Below are 19,743 nucleotides of genomic sequence, written 5' to 3'. Positions count from 1 at the left end.
AAACACAGTAAGTCATCTTACCCCAAGATAATAAGGAGGCATTGTCTTCAAATAGCTTTCAAATGACTGCAGCCATTTTAACGTTGGCTTTGCCTTGTGCACTTTAAACAAGTCATCTGATGGTTATAGAAATAGAGACAAAATGAAATGTCTATACATGTTTTTCTAACAGGAGAAATGCTCAAGAGAATGTTAATTCCTCAACTCTTGAATACACTGTTTTAACATATATGCAATTAAATATGAACAAGAGATTAAAATTGCAGCCAAAAGATGGAACTTGACAAATTATCTTATCAAACTGAATTGATAATGAGACAGACTGGGGAAAATAGCTACTGAAACAGTAAAAGGAAGAAGACTACAACATATCTGAAAGAATGACGATTACATTCTTCTTATACTCTGGATGCAATTCAGTATCACTGAACTATTTACTAGTGAAATGAGTTAATATAATACATTGTTCAACATTCTAGATTTCTATAGGTATGTGACTAATACTGTCATTTGGAGTAATCTGTTTGGATCAGATCAATTTTTCAGTTCTCTACTACTTAAGGATTTCATGAATTGGTATTTACCTAGCAGTGGAAGGAGGACTGGATAATTGTAAGGCATCACAAATAAATTCACACAATTCAGCGCTGTACTAGCTTTCAAGTAACCAAAAGGATGACCAAGTTCACTGTATTTTGCACTATTGCTCACATATACCTGCAATAAAGCACATTATATGTAAATCCAAAATATTGTGTTTAAATTTTGCATCGTATTTTGATTCTAGAAAAAGTTTATGAAAAACATCTTTCTATAGATAAATTCATTTAAGCGTATATTCTACTTGCCTGCCAGCAGGTCTGAGGAGATTTCCTTTCCAGGATAAACTGGGTCAGTGGTGAAGGCTCTAACTCGTATTTATCAAAAGGCAGTTTGTCAATGACCATTGGTTCACAGTCAGTGCAGGAGAATTTCACCACAGGATGAGATGTGCGGGGTGGCTAAATATAAACATTCTGCTGTTAATGAGTCTGCACAACAACTAAAATTTAATCCTACTATAACTAAGGTAATACAGATTCTTTGAAAACAGGCATTTAAGGAGCCTATTCAATACAGTATTCATACTTATTGTTAATAAGCCCTAAAAGCTCAATTTATGGCGTCAGCACTGTCTTAAAAACTGATGGAAGTTAATTTTCTAAATACATAGTCGTTTTAGGAAGTCAAAAACAGTAATATTTACTGCATCTACACAAACTTTACAAATGGAAATAAATCCTTGTGTGGACAAAAATAATCTTCAATGTTACCCTGGGGCATGCCCGCTTTTATTCACTGTAGAAGCGAGCATTGCAATTTCTCATTTGCTGACTTCCTTTAACATTACATTTCCCAGAAAAAATTTACATTCAAAATTTTAAACCTGATTGAGAACAATTTATATAATATGAAAACAAGTTTTACAAGAACTCACATTTCAACTGCAACAGTGAAAACCTATTCCAGTTCAATTTAAATTTATCAATCACAGGGAAGAGGCTGTGATTGATGAAAATATAGTTTAAGTATAAACTGATAATATTTGAAGTTTCTTTTGCTTAAAGCAAAAGAGCCTGTTTTAAATTAGGAAAATTGGAACTATATGCCTACTCTTGAAGGGTTTTCAGAAGAGAAACTTAAGCTTTTAATACTTACCTTTAACCTCCTTTAAGCCCAATTGGGAAGCCTCCTTCCACTTAGTCTCATTACAAGAAAGCAACTAATACATAAGATGAGCTAGGGAACTGGGGTTTCTTGAACCTTCCTACCACCTCACCTTGAAGGTAATTTTTCTACAAACCTACAAGCTCTAGCCTCTTCCTTTTAGGATAAGCCACACAACATTATCTGCCCACAGAGCTGCTCTTGCCTTGAGTGTCTCCACTCTGAGGAAGGTGTACTGTCCAAGTGCACACAAAACAGGAGGCCCAACCAACTGAAGGAACTGCAATTCTCTTCAAAGAAGATGCCTCCAATAAATAGTTGTGGTGGAGTTTCTGACCAAGCCATGAAGCAGTTATACTAGGAATAAGAAGGCTGCAAGAGAAGTTGAATGCTAAGACTTCAGAAGTCCAACAAGTTTTGTCTGGACAGCAGATTTTTTTTTTAAATTTTTTTAACCCCAGCAGTGGGAGCAGCCATTTAAATGGTGTACCAATAGAATTATTAGCAGACTTTCACACACATTTAAGAAAGCCTTGATAGTACTATCTACATTATACGGAACAGTTGTTAAGGTAGGACTGTTTTTGATAACTCCACTGTGGAGCAGGGGACAAAAAGAAAAATAACCACAAATTGTTAAGTCGATGTTGTAACTCTTGGCTAAGTTTTAACACTATATTTTCAGTAAAGACAAAAATACAAGTCTTGGAACTATCAGCAAATGTAACTCCCCCACATTACGTAATGAAGTTTGTGAAATTCCAATTGACATTAACAGAAATTTATCTGCATGTGCAGTAATTCAGTGGTTGTGCAGTTATGAGAACTATACTTGCTACAAGTGAGGCAAATATTTTCTTATCTTTCACAGTTTAGGTGAGTTACAATTTGCAACTTTTTAACATCAACTTTTCAGTGGATTTAGAGCTGTAACTCTTCACTTGGTAAGATCTGTTCTAGTAATCTCAAGACGAACAGCAGCAGACAAATTCTAAAGACTCTACACAGTGAAATGATGCAGATACACCATTGATAACTACAAGAAATACACAGGGTAGTTCTCCTACAAAGCAGCTTTTCAATACCCAACAGACAATGGCTTTTTGCTTTTTAAATGACTATAGGAGATTTACTTTTATTCACACAATAGTTTGATTTGTAGTTAAGAACAGCATCTGTATCTTTCACTGAATGTGGCTATAGATGCCAGCAATACCCAAGTCTATAAACATGACTTATGTATATATGTAAACATGACTTTTACACTTGTATCACTCTGGAACAACCTGTATTTCAAAAGACTCATTTTTTCGAGGGATATACAGCTCAAGAAAAGCTCAATGAGTTTGCTAGTCAAACTACTTTCAGATCAAATAAGTGAAAAATCATGATAGGCAGGGAACAATTCCACTTTAATGATTTTCAAAGATAAGCAGAAAATACAAAAATACTTTATACTAGAGATTAGCTTTCATATCCAACAGAAGGCATCAGCATACTCTCATGAAAAAAGAGCAATGACAATAATTCTACAGGCAGTATTTTAGGAAAAACCAAGTTTCTCTACTTGGGATTAGTTAAAAGTATAGTCCTACCAAACAACAGTAGATGAAGTTGCATTCAATTGATGCTGTGCATATAGAACTATCACAACAATTCAGAACTTGGAAGATCATACTATGTTCTGTTAATACTGTCAGGTAATAAAATTTTGTCGTCCATTATCAAAATGCCACCTTATTTCTGGTTTTATATGTTAAGAGTTCAAACAGAAAAGCTACGTGATATACAACCAGTTTCTTTATGCTTCAAACTGAACACCATGTTATCTCAGATTACTTATGAACAAATAACTGCTCACAGTGACATTGTCTTAGTTCACACAGCTTTTATGGTGCCCCCAATGGAGTATATCTCTCAAGACTTTTTTTAAAGTAATTAAATAGGAACTCTTGGAATATTTGCGCATGCACAAACCTTTTACTTCATCTAACTTCAGTACTTACCAGCGTTGGAGAATTTTGATCTGGCCAGAAGGATTCAGGAACAGGCCAATGACCTATAGGAACCCCAGTTTTAGGGTTTGGTCTGACATAAATAAGTTTGTGACAGCTGTGCCAAGGTTGGGGTCCAAAGGGCCTAGCTATTTCCACCTGTCCATCTACAAAAGAAAAAGGCTTTATAAGTCAAGATAGTGTTAAAGCTCAAAAAGCATTAAGCAACTTCTGTGAAGAGTTCAAGAACTACAATCCCAGGGAAGCTTTTACTTTAGTTAATATTATTTCTACAAATGTGATAACTGTTAACAAGCATTTCTGCAAAAAGATAGAAACGATGAGAAACCAAATAAGCACCAGATGTCTACACTATCAGAATTGAGAACCAAATATCTCAAGTCCTTCATAATAATGTCTTTCTCCCATTGTTATTCCCAGATAACCTTCAAATCTCCATGCTTATAGACAGTATTTAACGCACACAGCTAAGACAGCCGAACTAACTTCTTACTGCAAAGCAGGATTACAAAGTCTCACAAAAACATGTTTCTCCCAGAAACATCCTAAAAGGGTCCTAGGTTTTCATTTAGAATGAAAAGTTAAGGATACAAAATCATAATTGCTATTTTAAATCTTAGTGTGCACTTTACTATGTTAAGCGAAGAGATAAGCATAAAAACACAGTATTTTCAACATCAAACTATTTGCATTTCTAGGTGGTAGCAAACTACTGCTTAAAACCCATGAACTCATTTTTATATACTTGAAGAGAATAACTGCATTTAAGACTACCTCAGTAACACTACCAAATGTAGAGGTTTTATAGTGTCTAATAGCTATATTGCCAGTATTTTGAAAGAAATTACAAACATGGTGGAACCTTTTTGTAGCGATGTCTTTTAAATTGCTAGTTTTCCTTTTGTTTTGACAGCTCTTAACATTAACTTCACTAAACTATATTGACAGTTATCACTGCTGTTTGCTAACAGTATAAAAATTTCAAGTACCATCAATTGGTGAGGGATCTGGTCCAGCTTTTTCAAAATTTATTACCACTCCACTTTGCACTTTTTGCACCAATGATTCGAGACACTGATTCAGCATTCTTGGAGAGCATACACAGTATGATCGACCTAGAATGAAACAGCCAAGGTTAAGGTTGCTCAGTGTTGCTGCCCTTATTTTCAGTTAAATCATTCAAAACCTGTTGCCTTGCCACATCCAATGACACCTGTATGGATTACTGATCTAAAGCATCTACGAAACATCCTCTTTAAGCACCAAGGCAGCCTAACAAAGCAGTGGCAGTGTTACATGCATCTCATCTGAAACGTTTGGGTTTTAGCCCCATAATGACATTATCTCAAATTCTTGGTTGGATTCATGGAAAATGGGCTCCCCCTTGTGACAGACAACACTCAACTGTCCACAGATCTCAACACGCCAGTTGGGATAACCTGCATTAGTCAGAAAGTAGTTGAATCAGATCCTTTTGGAATGCTTTTTAAAATCAATTTGCTTATTTTCAACCACAACCCCTCCAATGCAAGGAAGAATCATTACGCTTTTAGTATGTGATGCAATCAAAGCCTTTTACAAAGGAATTATAGAACTAATGCCTGAGTTTGATCTTGAGTATCATTTCGGAGATTAAGAATACAAGTTATGATGGTGAGAGAAGTATCAATTTTGCAGAATTCTGCATTTTGCTGTGCAGAAATTCTGCATTGCATTCTCTGAAAACAAAGCATTTCCCTCACTTCTGGCTTACTTATAGTACGGTTATGCTAAATTTCTGGCATACTCTAAAACGGACTCAATTGTTACGATTTCTAATATCAATTGAAATGCACTGGGAAAAAAATAAGTTCTCTGGTAATAAACTCATAAAGAAAATAAATTCATGCTTTTCCAAAACAGGTTACATTAAATTATCTATAGCTTTAATGCAGTAAACATCATGAGATTTATTATAACTGAGTTTTTAATAGTTATGCCACCACACATACCTGATTAATAAAGCTAAGCTCAATTCATTTCCAAAAGCACTGTTTTATCAAAGGAAGCCACGGCACCTACCTCCTGTGACTTCACACATCGGTGTGATTGCGGAATCATCCACTGGTACCCCTGTCATCTGCTCTGATTCTGGTGATGTGATACCAGGCAAACGAAGAACTAAAGCGAACAACCTCTGATCCCATCGAAAGGGTTCCTTAGTCAACTCACTTCCAGGAAGAGGGGAATTGAGAGGTAAGTGGAGCTGAAAAGGAATTTAAATCTGTGAATACATTGCTTAAAAAAACCTACATAGTTATGGCAATTCACTTTATTTAAACACACCTGTAACCTTTCACAGATTTGTCATTTTTCTTCAGCTACCATACATTAGAAGTGGAGACATTGTTATTTAATCAACACTTCAAACATATTTCAGGGCAACACAATGCCTAAACTTGAGAACTACAAACAAAATATGAACAAACACCTTTTATACTAATATAAGCTTCAGAACCTACAGGATATTTTCCTTAGAATTTCAGCAGTAACAACTGCTTTACTGCAGCAGTCTCTTGTTCAAATAATGTTCTGCAAAATAGGCCCATTCTCAGCTCAGTCTTTTCTTGGATTCTTGGAGATAAAAAGACACAACCAAATGAAAAGGTAATTTTAATTTAAGACTCCTGCAGAAGAAATCTGTCTCAGGTACAGTTGCTCAAAGAAATCCAGCTGCCATGATCATCTGCTTCAAATAACACAGCTCCAACAAGCAAACTAATGCAGTGATTACATTACAGCATCAGAAAGCACAGATTTTAGGTAAGTTGGGCATATCCCAGAATTAAACTCATGCCTCTGTTCTCTAAGCAAACAACAAAATAACAAAAAACACATTAAAATCAACACTGAAATGTAAAATGTGTTCTCACTTTTACTTAATAACAGCTACAGCTATCTATACAAGAATTGCCTGCCATGTGCCATTGTGTTGCCTCTTTCTGGGAAGAGCTACATAAATTTTAGATTAAAATATTACAGATGCCATGCAGGGACATAAAACACACGGGGGTATTTCACTTTCCTTTAATTCCCAGAAGAAATAGCAAATATTCAAAAGCTTCTGGCTTTAAACGTAGCACACTAAAGATAGAGGAACGGTCAGGGCATTATTTATTAGCCACCAACAGCCACAGAGACCAACAGAACATTAAAATTCCTAGGGCTACCTGTAGAATTGTAACTACTTAACAAATAAAATCAGTGCTTTAGCTTCTCAGGAACCAAACATTTAGAAGATTGTAGTCTCTGCTTTTGCATACAGATTTTTCCCCACTGATCTGTGTGAACAAAGTTTATCAAAACATTCAACTCTAGAAACCCTGTATAGATATACTGGGCTCATAACAAGTAACTACAAGTTTCAGAAAAAAAAATGATAAGCCCCTGGCAGATGATACCATTGTCAGTACAAGTAAAACCCTTGTTTTTAAATCTGGAGTACTGCAGCCATAAAGACAGGACAAAGTCCCCAAGTAATGACACAAATGGTAGCAACAGTTCTATTACTTGGCTAAATTCAGAGGTTAGGCACAACAGCAGAAACTCAAAAATGGCTTCTAGGATGAAACTTTCTCACACAGCATTCAAAAATTTCAAATCTAAATCTTATCTGTGCCAGCAAAGGAAACCATTATTGATGCAAAACTTGATGCAAGTTCACAAAAACACACTTTTCAGTTCGTAGTGGCTGGTTAACAAGTTTGCGACAATTTGTTTTTAAAGGAGGTGAAGCCTCAGCTATTCCTATTTACGTAACTGCAAGCATCTCATATTGGGAAAAATACACGTCTTTGTGCTTGAAAAATAATTAGTTTATGCAGTCTCAGACCCAGGATCAAATATGACAGTCACTCATAACATGTGAGCAACATTCAGAACATTTTGGACTTCTTGGTACACCTGATGCTCCCTCCTGAATGCGTTTTTGCTGATGCAAGCAGACAGCACATGAGAAGAGCAACATTTTCACCAAATGTTTCACAAAGTTTTTCCAAAGGCACTTGTCTATGTACATGATTTATTACTAATCGATATGCATGTCTCTCCACTTTTTGAACAAGCAGCCTCCAATACCTGTCTGGCAAAGGTAACTTGGTAGAAAGAACAGCCACATAGTTCATAAACAACCAGTCTCGATCCTGACTGTAAGACGATCCAATTGCAAGCACCATGCTGTCATCATCTGGAGCTATTTAGGAGTGAGCCAACAGGCAATACTTAGAGGCTCTGCAAAGCACATTTCATCTACAAAACATACCTGTGTTGCAGCACTGTACCTCTCCAGCAGCACACACATTATAAGGATCCCATCAGACCCTGCCCCCAGTGCTATTCTGAGTTCATTTCATCTCAAACTACAAAACCTTTCTTTGGCTCATCTGGTTATAGTGAGTGAATTTTTCTTGATAGGATGTTAAAGAGAAGTTATAGATTCAAAACCAGGCCTCAATCTCCACCTGATAGTAACTCGATCTTTCCACACTGTTTTTTGTTTGAAAACTGGCACTGTATTACTGTAACAACCACATACCTAACAGAAAATAAGATGAGCCTAGAAACATACAACTAGCCTTTTATTTTTATTTCCCCACAAATTTCATATCTTTTCCTCTGCCTTGTCTTTCACATTGGTTGTTGAGCTTAAGATAGAATGAACAAGTGAAAAGTCATTTACCAGCAGTGGTCTTCAAGATGTTATATATGTAAAGTCACATGAGAGCCCTCACAATTCAATGCTAGAGAACAGATTTGTTTTGAGACAAAACTTATTTGTAAGAGCATGCACAAGACCTACCATTCCCAATTGCCATAATGCTACAATAAGACAGCAGCATGTGCCTTATGGCCCTCTTCCGTCTTCAAATTTACTGAAATGTACAGGAATCTAGTGGAAGAGGTTAGGGGTCAACCTCTAACATGACAATATGATAAAGAAGATTTACTATTGGTGAGCAGATCTTTTGTTTGAGCAAATTTATTATTGGTGAGCTGATCTTTTGTCTGAGCACTCGTCTCTACACAGTCGTGCAGCACAGCCTGAAATCCTCAAAAATAGAGGACCTCTAGGTTAAATAAAAAGTAAATCACCATTAGAGAACTGTGCAGTGACATTGTAGCTGGTGAAAAGAGTGCAAAGCACTCTTGGCAATGACTGAACAGAGCCTCATGTTACAAGGAACAGCACTAGTGCTGCTTAAGCTTTAGCACACAGGTAACTACAGGCAGCCGCATCATACTGAAACTGATAAAAGGTCACTACATGAGTAAGTACTTCAAAATAAGTGTATCAACAGCCAACCTCTTTTATTTCTGTTTTTCCTAGATATGTATCTGCAAGTAGACTTTCTGAAGAGTCTTACAAGGCACATACAACTTTCCAAGCAAATGCAGCATCTTTAGAGGACACAAGGACTAAGGACAGACAACATGATTCAAGCCCAGCTGAGAAAGTGATCCCTTCACCGACTCTCTACTTCAGATCTTTAGGAAATGAGTGCTCTTATTGTTTTCTATGCAATCATTTGCAGTTACAAAACAGACAAAACCACAAATTGTTCTTCCAGAGGAAATAGTTTCAGGTCACAGAGACACCAAGCCAACAGACAAACCATGTTAATGACACGATTGACTTTGCCATCCTGATAACTAAGCTGGTAGTTGCACAGCATTCACAAGTCAGGAGCTCCAGGACTCAGTGCCAAATACTGTGATCCTGGAAACTGCTAACAGGAACAACATGGATGAGGAAGGATGGGAACACAGTGAATGGGATCTGCCACATACTTATTACACTATTTGATTAGAAATCAAGACTTGAGCTGGAAGAGCTATTATTAAAAAGATGTGGAGTATTTCCAGTTCTTGATTACTGTCGAAAATAAGGAGGATCTTGCCACTTTTTACTTTTGTTACAGCTAGGATGTGAGATAAATCCTGGAAAGAATCAATGGGACAATGCTGATGGTTCATGGATAAGGGGTTCAAAATCACTGATACCTTCCATAAGAGTCTCCTGTAACACAAAAATCAGAAGAATGGCAACAAACAGAAGCAAAAGAACATCCCTCATGTGATCAATGGCTCAGTTTTCAATGGGCCAATAACCCAGACTTGCAAACAGGAGTTTAATGCTTTTAATAAAACGGAGCACATGTAGAAGACATAGGGAGATGGCCCAAGAGATGCAAAACTGGAGAAGTGTGACATCTCATTAACTAGCCATGAAGTTACTGCATCTCATATCGCAAAGAGAAATCCTTTCAAGCAACTGAAAATTTTCTAAAGAAAAGTTAAGGAAAAGCCAAGACCAAATTTGGAGGACCATGACAGAAGCAAAAGCCAATTCCAAGAGGAATTTATAGCATCAGACCAATAACTAATGATGGTATTAATTAACGGTATGACCCCATCTTTCCTCAAGTTACTACTATGACAAGTGAATCCAAGGACACATCTACTCAACACACCATGCTGAATGTGGAACTGATGCTGGCACTCCGTGCTGGTTCATTAGAAGCCAGTGCCAGAAAGGACAAGACTGAAAGTCCTATTAAGTGGTGCTGGTGGTAATTGTACAGACTGCACAATTTTTGTCTTCAGCCTGAGACAAGGTAGTGCTGAATAGGTAGAATCCTTATCTGCAAAAAACATTAAACTCCACAAAAAGACAGGACATCTGAAAAATTCAGCCAGAGCTCAAAAACAGCATTGAACTTGACTGCTTCACACCAGGGCAAATGACAATGTTCCCACAGTAAGAAAGCCAATTTCATTGGCAAGAATGCAAATGTCCATCTGAATGACAAAGTTCTGAAAAAACTTATCTCCAGCTTCCATACTGGTTTCAAGGCTTTCCAAAAGCAAAGTTTTGTCAGTTCTCTTGCACAGAAGACTTAAGAGAACTATAAATATACTGCCTTAGTCCATAAGAACTTTACACGGGAAGTAAAAGCACTCTTGTCATCGCCACTCAGGGGGATATGATCACTTCCAACACTGAAAAGCCTCTCCAAAGTCAAACCCAAAGAACAGAAGAAGCATTTCAAAGAGATCAAAAACCTATGTTATTGAAGAGAAGAGCAACAACAGATCTCAGAATCTCCTGGGTGATGTTACTGTAATTGTTTCATTTCTGCATGTCCAACATGAGAGGCAATGGTAATAGGACATTCAAGCTAGATAGGAAAAATTCTGATCAGTAGGAAACACGTTGACAAAAGCAAAAATCATCCATGAAAGACAGAAGCACTGCTGGATGTTAGCCTACTCTTTGATAGTGTTAGGACAGTTCACACTGGTACAGCAGCAGCAAAAAAAAAAGTCACATCCAGTGCTGAGCACTAAATATACACCCTCTAAACATATGGAAATACAAAAAAAAAAGCAGTCAAAAACTTGCATTGCACCTTTCAGGAAGTAAGAAGTGGTCACTTTCAGTTCCTCCAGAAGGCAACGTGTCTGATGTGTTCATTTACCAACAAAATCATTAGTGGAACAGATTCTGCATCTCTAATCAGAATAAAATCCTGTACCATTTTTGGCTAAATGTCATGTTCATGCCACTGTGAACACCACTATGATCCACGCTGCTCCAGTCAGTACTGTTCAAGAGCTAAGTTTAAATTTAGAAAGTAGCCATGAGAAAACCCATTTCCTCACCACGACACAGAACCATTTAAAGATGTGAATCTGTGACCAAATGGCTGCCTGACAGTAAGAAGTCTTCTTGTGAAGTCTAAGGTGAAGCAGTTGTACTCACATTTGAAGGAATACAAACCCAAATAACTTGCTGGCTACAAAAAAATCCAGGCTCTTGTTGTAAGAAAGAGCTCATGACAGCCAATAGATCTTTCTTACCTAAATCATTTAAGATAAATGAAGATGAAAGGGAACAGTGTATAATGAATTTAGTATATTAGAAGGGGCCTGTCAAAGTTTACAGAGTCCAGAGCCTTCCATTTGCTCAGGGGTTTTGTCCAACCAAGTTTTGAGCATCTCCAATGATGGAGATTTCAGATGTCAGTATTTAATCAGCTACATAATTAAAATTTCTATTAATATCTAGAAGGGTTTTCCCACGTTCCATCCCAGCCCTGCACTCCTCCAAGACAAGTCAGGCTCCCTCCATCATTAAGCAGCTGCAGGCAGAGGTGGGATTCCCCCCTCACACACACAACCCTTAGGCTTCTCTTCTAGGGACAGAACAGAAACAGCTCTCAACCTCTACCCAGCTGACAATTGCTTCACCCACTGATCATATTCCCTCACTACAGGATGTCAGGGCCAGATTTTACAAGTCACCTGATAGCAGAGAAACTCCTTATCCTCAAGGAAGGACTTACATAGCTGAGCAATTACCCAATTCGCTCTTAAAAAAACACAGTACTCTGCTGTTAGCAGTACTACATGTTGTTGAGAGCTCTCTGTGTCTACTCTTTAGTTAACACTTGCTCACTGAGCATCAGGGTTAATATCAAGTTGCTACTCTTCTCAGTGGTTTGGACCACACTCAATTACTGATTTTTGTTGGAAATAGCTTGCATGGTTAAAAATACTATTAAAGTAAGGTTTTATAATGGTAACCTACTTGATACCTTAAATCCAGGCATTCCCTGTCAGTTACCAGCTGTGACTCTTTGCAGTCCATACAGAATTTTCAAGTCTCTTGATTTTATTCCTCTAAGTCAAATATGTTACAAAAGCACTCAAATATCACTTTCTAAACATACAACTTCTGTAAGTGCTCTAAGAATGCAGTATAACAGAGTAAAAGTTCAAGTAGCTAATGAACACTGATATCTGGCAAGTTAACCTGCATGCACAAATGTGGCGTACCACATGGAAAAGTCTGAATCTTTTCCTTAAGTTTCAGGATGGACCTTTGGATATTAACCTTTTCCTGAAAAGGGAATAAGCTTAGGTTTTTGTTTTTCCTACTGCACAGAATGGGCACTGAGGCTGCCAGATGAAGCCTATCCCTATTGACCTCTTACATCTTTTTAAGGAAAGAATTAAATGCAGTCAGTAAATTAAAAATAGTTCAGTGCCTCTGCATTAGCTATAGCTCTGAGTTTGCTAGACGTCTGATCAGATACTCCAGTATATCAAAACCTGGTGCTTTAAACTGCACTACAGATTTCATTTGAAATACATTTCTTCAGCTTTTATTTTTAGATAAGGGCACTAACTGATCCAAGTTCAATCACTTTAAGACCCCTTTGTGAAAGATGTATGTACTGCACATACTCCCTAGCAGCCACTTCCTTTGGGAAATCACTACATTAACTTGGATCTATCTATATATAAAGAATTTACATCTCCATCAGTTAAAGACATGCATGCTTTACAGAAATGAATTTCTTCCACTAACATTTGAAATGCAATGAACTCACACGCTAGAAATAGTCAACTAATGAGTCTAAACAGATTGACAGTTGTACTACATGCTTCTGTCACGTAATGAGAGCTATTTCAATTTTTGCAGTACTATTGCATAAAATTACCCCAAGTAAAAGGAAAAAACATGCGAGTTTAAGCTGTTAATGAACATACTTCTGAGGAGTCATCTATGATCATGTTATAAAACAGCATTTGACTATGTTTAATACATATCACTACAAACAGAGGTCTGTTCTTACCTCTTCCTGTATTCCACTGGTAGTAGTTAATTTACTTCCATCAGTAACTGTTATAATTATTGCTGGCTCCAGAAAGAATGGGTTTCTTCCCTAAGGGGGAAAAAAAAAAGTAATTTCATTTAAAATGCTCTAACAAATTTGTAAGCTTCTGTTCAGTCATTACACAGTCACTGATACCCACTGACAAAACAATAGGGCCTGAGGAATGTGCTCATGTACTACAGAATAGTGCTACGTGTTTGAGTCTTTTGGAACTTGGTCATGGAAAGCTGGACACTTAATATATCGCTATTCAAAAAACCATACAAAAATACAGCAAAAATGTTTAACATGTGACTTCAAGAATAATGCTTACTTGAGTATTCAGATAACCTTGCCGCTATTCAGAGAAGCAACTTGCTCTTCAAACCAAAGATACATCCTGCTCCCCATTCCAGAGTTGATTTTATTCACAATTTAATTAGTGTAACGAACTAGATCATTTTCACAGCACCTTGTGATCACGATTCTAGGGTTAACAACTGATGTTAACATATTAAGGAAAATTTTGAAATTAATATTACCATTTTTACCAAAGGGGTTCAACCATAACCATTCAACACACAAGAATACTTCAGAAAAAACTTCCCATAATTATTTAAGATATGAACATACACAAGCTAAGACATTAAGCAAGTTCAGTTGTAACAAGAGAAGAGTCTTGGTTTGCTATTGACACTTCCTTTGTGCTACTGTGAGTATGCTAACAGCCTTCATTCCCCCCGAATAACAGGATCCCAAATTAATCCATTGACACTTCAGCTCCAAATCAAGTTAGTATGTTATATCCTAGCTGGGGTTAAAGACAGAACAGCACAAAGGCCACCACAGGCTTTTGTTTAACAGGTCCTACTCTCTATTGCCAGTCTTGAAGCCTCATTTTTCTTCTTCAGAAAACAATAGATGCCACTAGACCCACAGCCAAGTTCCATTTACAAACACAAACTCTCATGAATGTTAGTAATTTACTCTAAAATAATTGACATTGAATTAAGTTTTTAATAAAAAACTTTGTAAAAACATTTTTAAAAGTTAATTACATAGGATCATTTACCTACTACCTAGTGTTTAAAACAAATATCACTACTGAATTTGAACTCCATTTGGAGAGGGTTGCCCATTTTTAAGTGCCAATGTCTTTACCACAGACAAAATTTAGTTTAGGACAGCAGAAGAGAAAGTTATTTGCTCTGTTCTTCTTTTAAAACAGCACACCACCACTACAAAAACTAGGCAAAATCGGCAATCAACCAGTGAAGATCCACTTCTTCCACAAAAGGTAAGCTAGTTCATAATCCTATTTAAACAATTACAAGAATTTAAGGATTCTCCAAATACAGTTTTAATTAAAATAATTTAAGAATATTTAGCCTTATTTAATTCTGAAGAACAGTTACAGTACATTATTCTGCCAACTAGTACTTCACCCCAACTGCAAAATATCAGCTGGAAGCTAATTATGTTGCACTGGAGTAATATTTAAAACAAGAGTTTCTGCTAGAGGAAAATATTTTTCTCATGAATATGGAATATAAAATACACTCATCCTAGCACTACAAAAAGTGTGTGAAGGAGAATAAAAATACTAGATTTTAGATTTAGAACATTATAGGCAGTGTTCTTCCAGGTGAATGCTCTGCTTCAATTTGAAATCTAATTATTAAAAATTTAGTCTAACCTTATTATCCATATTTCCTCATTGTCTTAAATGCTTTTGTGTAACCCAATTATCACCTCTCTCAATTTTTCCCATCTAAGATTTAAGCCTTAAGTTTAAATGCTTTGGACTCAGAACTATAAAATGATAAAGATGGAAAGCAAAATTCAACTCCCTTCTTCCCTTTCTACAGTCCAAAAAAAGTCTTTTTTTGGGGGGAAGATTATCTAGGAGGAAGATTATCTGAATAATGACTTCGGCCTTACTCTTTCATAATTTCACAAGTATTTTACTTGTAAAATAGATAACCAAGATACCATCTTGAATGGAAATAATAAAGCAACATATTTACAAAAGCAAGACTTCTTTTAAGCCAGAAAAACAGCAACATTCATTTATGGCCAGAGTAACAACATATTTGTGAAGCTCTAATCCCAACAACCAAGTAACCCATTTTCACATGTATAACCCACATGTTATCTGTGGAAATAATTGCAGTGCACTGCTGCAGAATATTTCATGTATATAAGTAATAAGGAAACATTTCCCCTTGAAATCTCATCTCCACTTGTGGAAATTACTTGAGTAATCTTGAGTTCATCAATAGTGTTATAAATATTAACCTTGCTAGAAAGGATGTATGAAATCAAGTCAGAGTACACAATTCATCAATTAATTATTTAAAGTCACGAGTTCGCTGAGCTGCACTTAAGTTCACAGTTCCATGCAATTTAGAAGCATGAAATGAGTATCTACATTCCACCTAGAGGAGCAGAAATGTAATTTGAATATACCAAGAAGGAATAATTTCAGATGAAATGCCAATTTTTGAGGTTTACTATTTTTAACTAAAAAAATATCTTAAAATTCTTAAAGAACACCACAGACTCTTTCAAACTTCCTCAGCCATGCAAAGGCACAGAAAACCAGTATTGTCAGGCATTCCTAGAAGTACCCTCTTAGAAGCTCTTAAAATTCAGAGGTGTATTAGTGATTCTGGCAAAATTAAATTACTAAAGACTTACATTTATAACTTCTTTTAAGTAAGATGCAGCAGTTTGTCAGTTACTAATTTAGAATTTCATTTCAAACTAATAACTTTCCATTGCTTTTCCTTGAGAAGTATACAATTTATTAATTTACACCTTAGAAATATTGCATTCTTGAAAACACCTGGCATTCCTATACAAGAAAGTCAAAGATAAGTGTGGAAAAGTCAGTTCTTGAAGTAAATAAGGTAAAGATAGCTCTGCCTCAGTACCAATAACTTTGGAAACAAGAACCTCACTCTCTATTTAAGCTAGCATTATATAGACCTATCCTAACTAGCATACAAGCAGATATTCCTGTTCTTGGGTTCTCTGTGTTCAGACTGATTATAACCACTTATAGGGCATTAACATTTCACAATCTAGAAACTCAATTGCTATGTTTAAACCATGCCAGTTTGAGTCTCAATTTACTGCTCAGGTTACAGTAAATAGAGAGATATTTTTAAGCTTTATTTTAAATTCATATTTTTAAATAGATATTTTTATAGAGAAGCACCTTTGAAAAAATAAATATTTTTCCAGCTGAAAATTCAGTGGCAACTACCTCCCACAGGGACTTCAGCTAATTGCATGATATCAGTAAATTCACTTGATATCCCTTTTAGTTCAAATAAGTTGAGTGAACTGACTGCAGACTCTTAATACAGTCTTCTTTCTGAGGGCTCCTAGCAGTGGTGAAAAACGTACTGAGAAACAAGCACCAACGTTTTTAATGGTGATCTGTTTAACCCCCAAGTACTGCAAAGTGACACAAGAGGTGTTTTTTTCTCATTCACCTACAGTTTGCATTTTTTTTAAAAAGATATGCACCAAAGAGACAAAAAAAAAAAAAACATATTTTGGAAGGAAGTTATTTAAAAATGAATATAAATACCAGGGCTATCTTGTAGGTTTACTAGGCTAAAATTAGATAAGCAAGAGATTCAAAGTCCTAAAAAACTAACTTCTGTGATGCAACATGCATACTTTTGAACAGTTGATAGCTAGGAGACTATTTGTTCCAACTCACAACGCAACCCCAGTTACATTAGCCATTTCTTCTGTGTCCAGATGAACTAAATCTGTGCTCACGTCATGCAAAACAACCAAAAAAAGCTGTGAACACCACAGCTTCTGACCTCTCCCAAGTCACAGCAAGAGGCACAGCCCAGCCCACGCTGGCCGATGTGACATTTTTAAGAGTCTTGGTTATAAAGTTATTGAATCAAATTGTCTGGTTAAGACCATCAGAACTAAAACCTCAATTTCACAGGTAAGTCCACCAACCACTTCCAACATGATTAATACATTCACGGATCTTTTTCTTCGAAGCGCACAACCAAAGCAATTCAAGAGCTACTGTGACTTTTGGATGAGCAAACACAGTATTTTACGTTATTACACATGCAGTAAGCCAATATTTACTGACAACTATCATGCATACATTTAAATATTAATCTCAGTGTCAGAAGTGTTGAAAAATTTAAGAAATAGCTGAAGTAGAAATATGGCAAAAAAGCCACGTCAGTACTGAAAATAGCATGTTCAACAAGCAGCTACTATTAAAAGTACAAGATAGTGCCTAAGAAAGAAAAACACATGTAAATTGCAAAGGCTTCAAGTGGAAAATAAATGCAAACTAAGCTAAAGTAAATACTTCTAACAGAATATATTAGTAATCACTGGAAAAGTTTTCATGGAAAGCCCTTCTCACACATTTTCAGATTATGATCAAGCCTCTGAGAAGTATGCATTCATTTTAGTAAATCACAGACTGTAACAGAAAAACTAAACTTCTGTTGTTCGTCTATCACATATTATTGCAGTAACCCCTTTTTATTTTCAGAAATACCAGCCCTAACTGTCAGTAAAATGAATTTAGTCATCTGACCAGGAAATACAAGAGTGCACTTTTCAATTCACTCCATTTTTTTCAGAATTTAAAAGGTCAAGATTTTCATAAATGGTGATGAGAATCTGTGAACAGCCATGGCTCAAAAATGACTGCTTAAAATGAACTCTAAAAAAGTCAGAGTTATGGTAGAATTATTACTAAAATTGGAAGATCTGCACATTTTAAACTGGTAACAACTTTAATAATACTAAAAAGACTGAACCTGAATTATGGTAAACTGAAAATATGATCCAAATCTATCATGTTTTTTTTTCCTCACTTATCTTTGCAATATCAGTTGTGCTCTAGCAAAATTATGAAATGTCCAAAACATTAACACTTAGAGACCTCACCCTTCAATTACTCAAAGCAGAACATCATTAGTCAAGTAGACAGAGGCATTTAAGAGCTGTACTCAGAGCAATACAAGCATTCACAGAAACTTTGCCTTGAAGATTTTATCAAATCTCTGTAGCCATACTATAGCTAATGTACATGGACATACAGACTACAGTACTCTGTGGCCAGGCTGACAAGTACAACTCTGAACTGAATCATGGTGTTATCCAAGCAATTGAAGATGCATGATGAAGCCAGCTTTGAAATTGGATTTGTTACGGAGGTCTTAGAATAGAGACTGATCCCATGAAAGTTGGGTAAGTGTTAGACTTCCGTAATTTCAGCCTCAAGAACGAAGAGTTGAAGGCACTTGAATTCTGCATGGGATTAAAATCTGACATGCCAGGCTTCACATGAGAAAAACTGCTAACTCATCTGTTTTGCTACCCGTAAGATTTTGCTATATTCCCTTGACAGTGTTGATCATTCAGTAGACAGTGCAGCTTTGTAATAGTAGCAACTGTTTCACTATTACAACATCAGGTATTTGTACAGCAGATGAATTTCAAGATGACATTCAGAAGCCTTACAAGTTTCAGGAAAGCTGAACTGGTTTGAATTTTACACAGGATATGTGTTTTGAAGTCCATTATGACATTTCCCTTGATGTCTGATCAACGGCAGAGATAAACAATGGATCAGTAAGAGACTGGGATCTTAAGAAATAACCTAATGAAACACTATTCCAGGAATTCTCTACCACAAGGAAAAAGCACCCAGCATTTTTCGGAAAGGGATGCAGCACAGAAGTAGGATTCTTACCATTACTCTAGCTCTATAGTCCAAATAAGCATCTGCAGTATGGATATCCACTCTCAACCACAACACAAATCTTTGTTCTCCCCACAGTATCCAAGATGGGAGGATTTACACTCTACCTTCTGTTCCTGACAGACAGTTGGGAATACTACTTCACCCTTAAAGACAGGTTTCATGAACAACATAGGTAAAGCAATCATGTCTTAAAGGTAATTTGAGACTCCTTACTAGAGCACTCCACATCTGGAGGAGAAAGTGAATCAGAAATGCAGATGACAGTAGCAGATTTTAGAAGCTCAATGCAGAGCCCTTGGTAGTCCCAAGAAACACAGATCTAGCTCTTCTGTCAAGGAAGCAATTTAACAAGTCCTTACAGATTTCATGCACACGGTAGCTAAAAAACACCAAAGTGTCTTTGAGAGACGGATGTGGGAAAAAAAACAAGTTTGATTAATGCCAAAGGAGTCTTGACTGAGCCCATGACAAATACACTATGAAGAAAACTCCCAGCATCACCACTGACTCCCACAGAGTGGGATTAACAGGTTTTTCATTACACTTT

General features: G+C 36.4%; 1 protein-coding gene across 1 annotated transcript in view; it reads right to left on the bottom strand.

Moving 5' to 3' along the window:
- INTS6 (integrator complex subunit 6) overlaps positions 1 to 19,743 on the bottom strand; it is a 42,511-nt gene that overhangs the window by 9,810 nt on the left and 12,958 nt on the right. The window contains exons 4-10 of the mRNA XM_084294013.1: positions 13,403 to 13,492; positions 5,784 to 5,967; positions 4,712 to 4,837; positions 3,714 to 3,868; positions 849 to 1,001; positions 585 to 717; positions 22 to 116 (exon numbers count right to left, since the gene is read on the bottom strand). Of these exons, the coding sequence (XP_084150139.1) occupies positions 22 to 116; positions 585 to 717; positions 849 to 1,001; positions 3,714 to 3,868; positions 4,712 to 4,837; positions 5,784 to 5,967; positions 13,403 to 13,492 (936 nt within the window). The remainder of the gene's footprint in view (positions 1 to 21; positions 117 to 584; positions 718 to 848; positions 1,002 to 3,713; positions 3,869 to 4,711; positions 4,838 to 5,783; positions 5,968 to 13,402; positions 13,493 to 19,743) is intronic.

Source organism: Netta rufina (genome assembly GCF_964035555.1).
Source record: "Netta rufina genome assembly, chromosome: 1".
NCBI lineage: Eukaryota > Metazoa > Chordata > Aves > Anseriformes > Anatidae > Netta > Netta rufina.
This window is presented reverse-complemented; position numbering and strand designations above follow the sequence as displayed.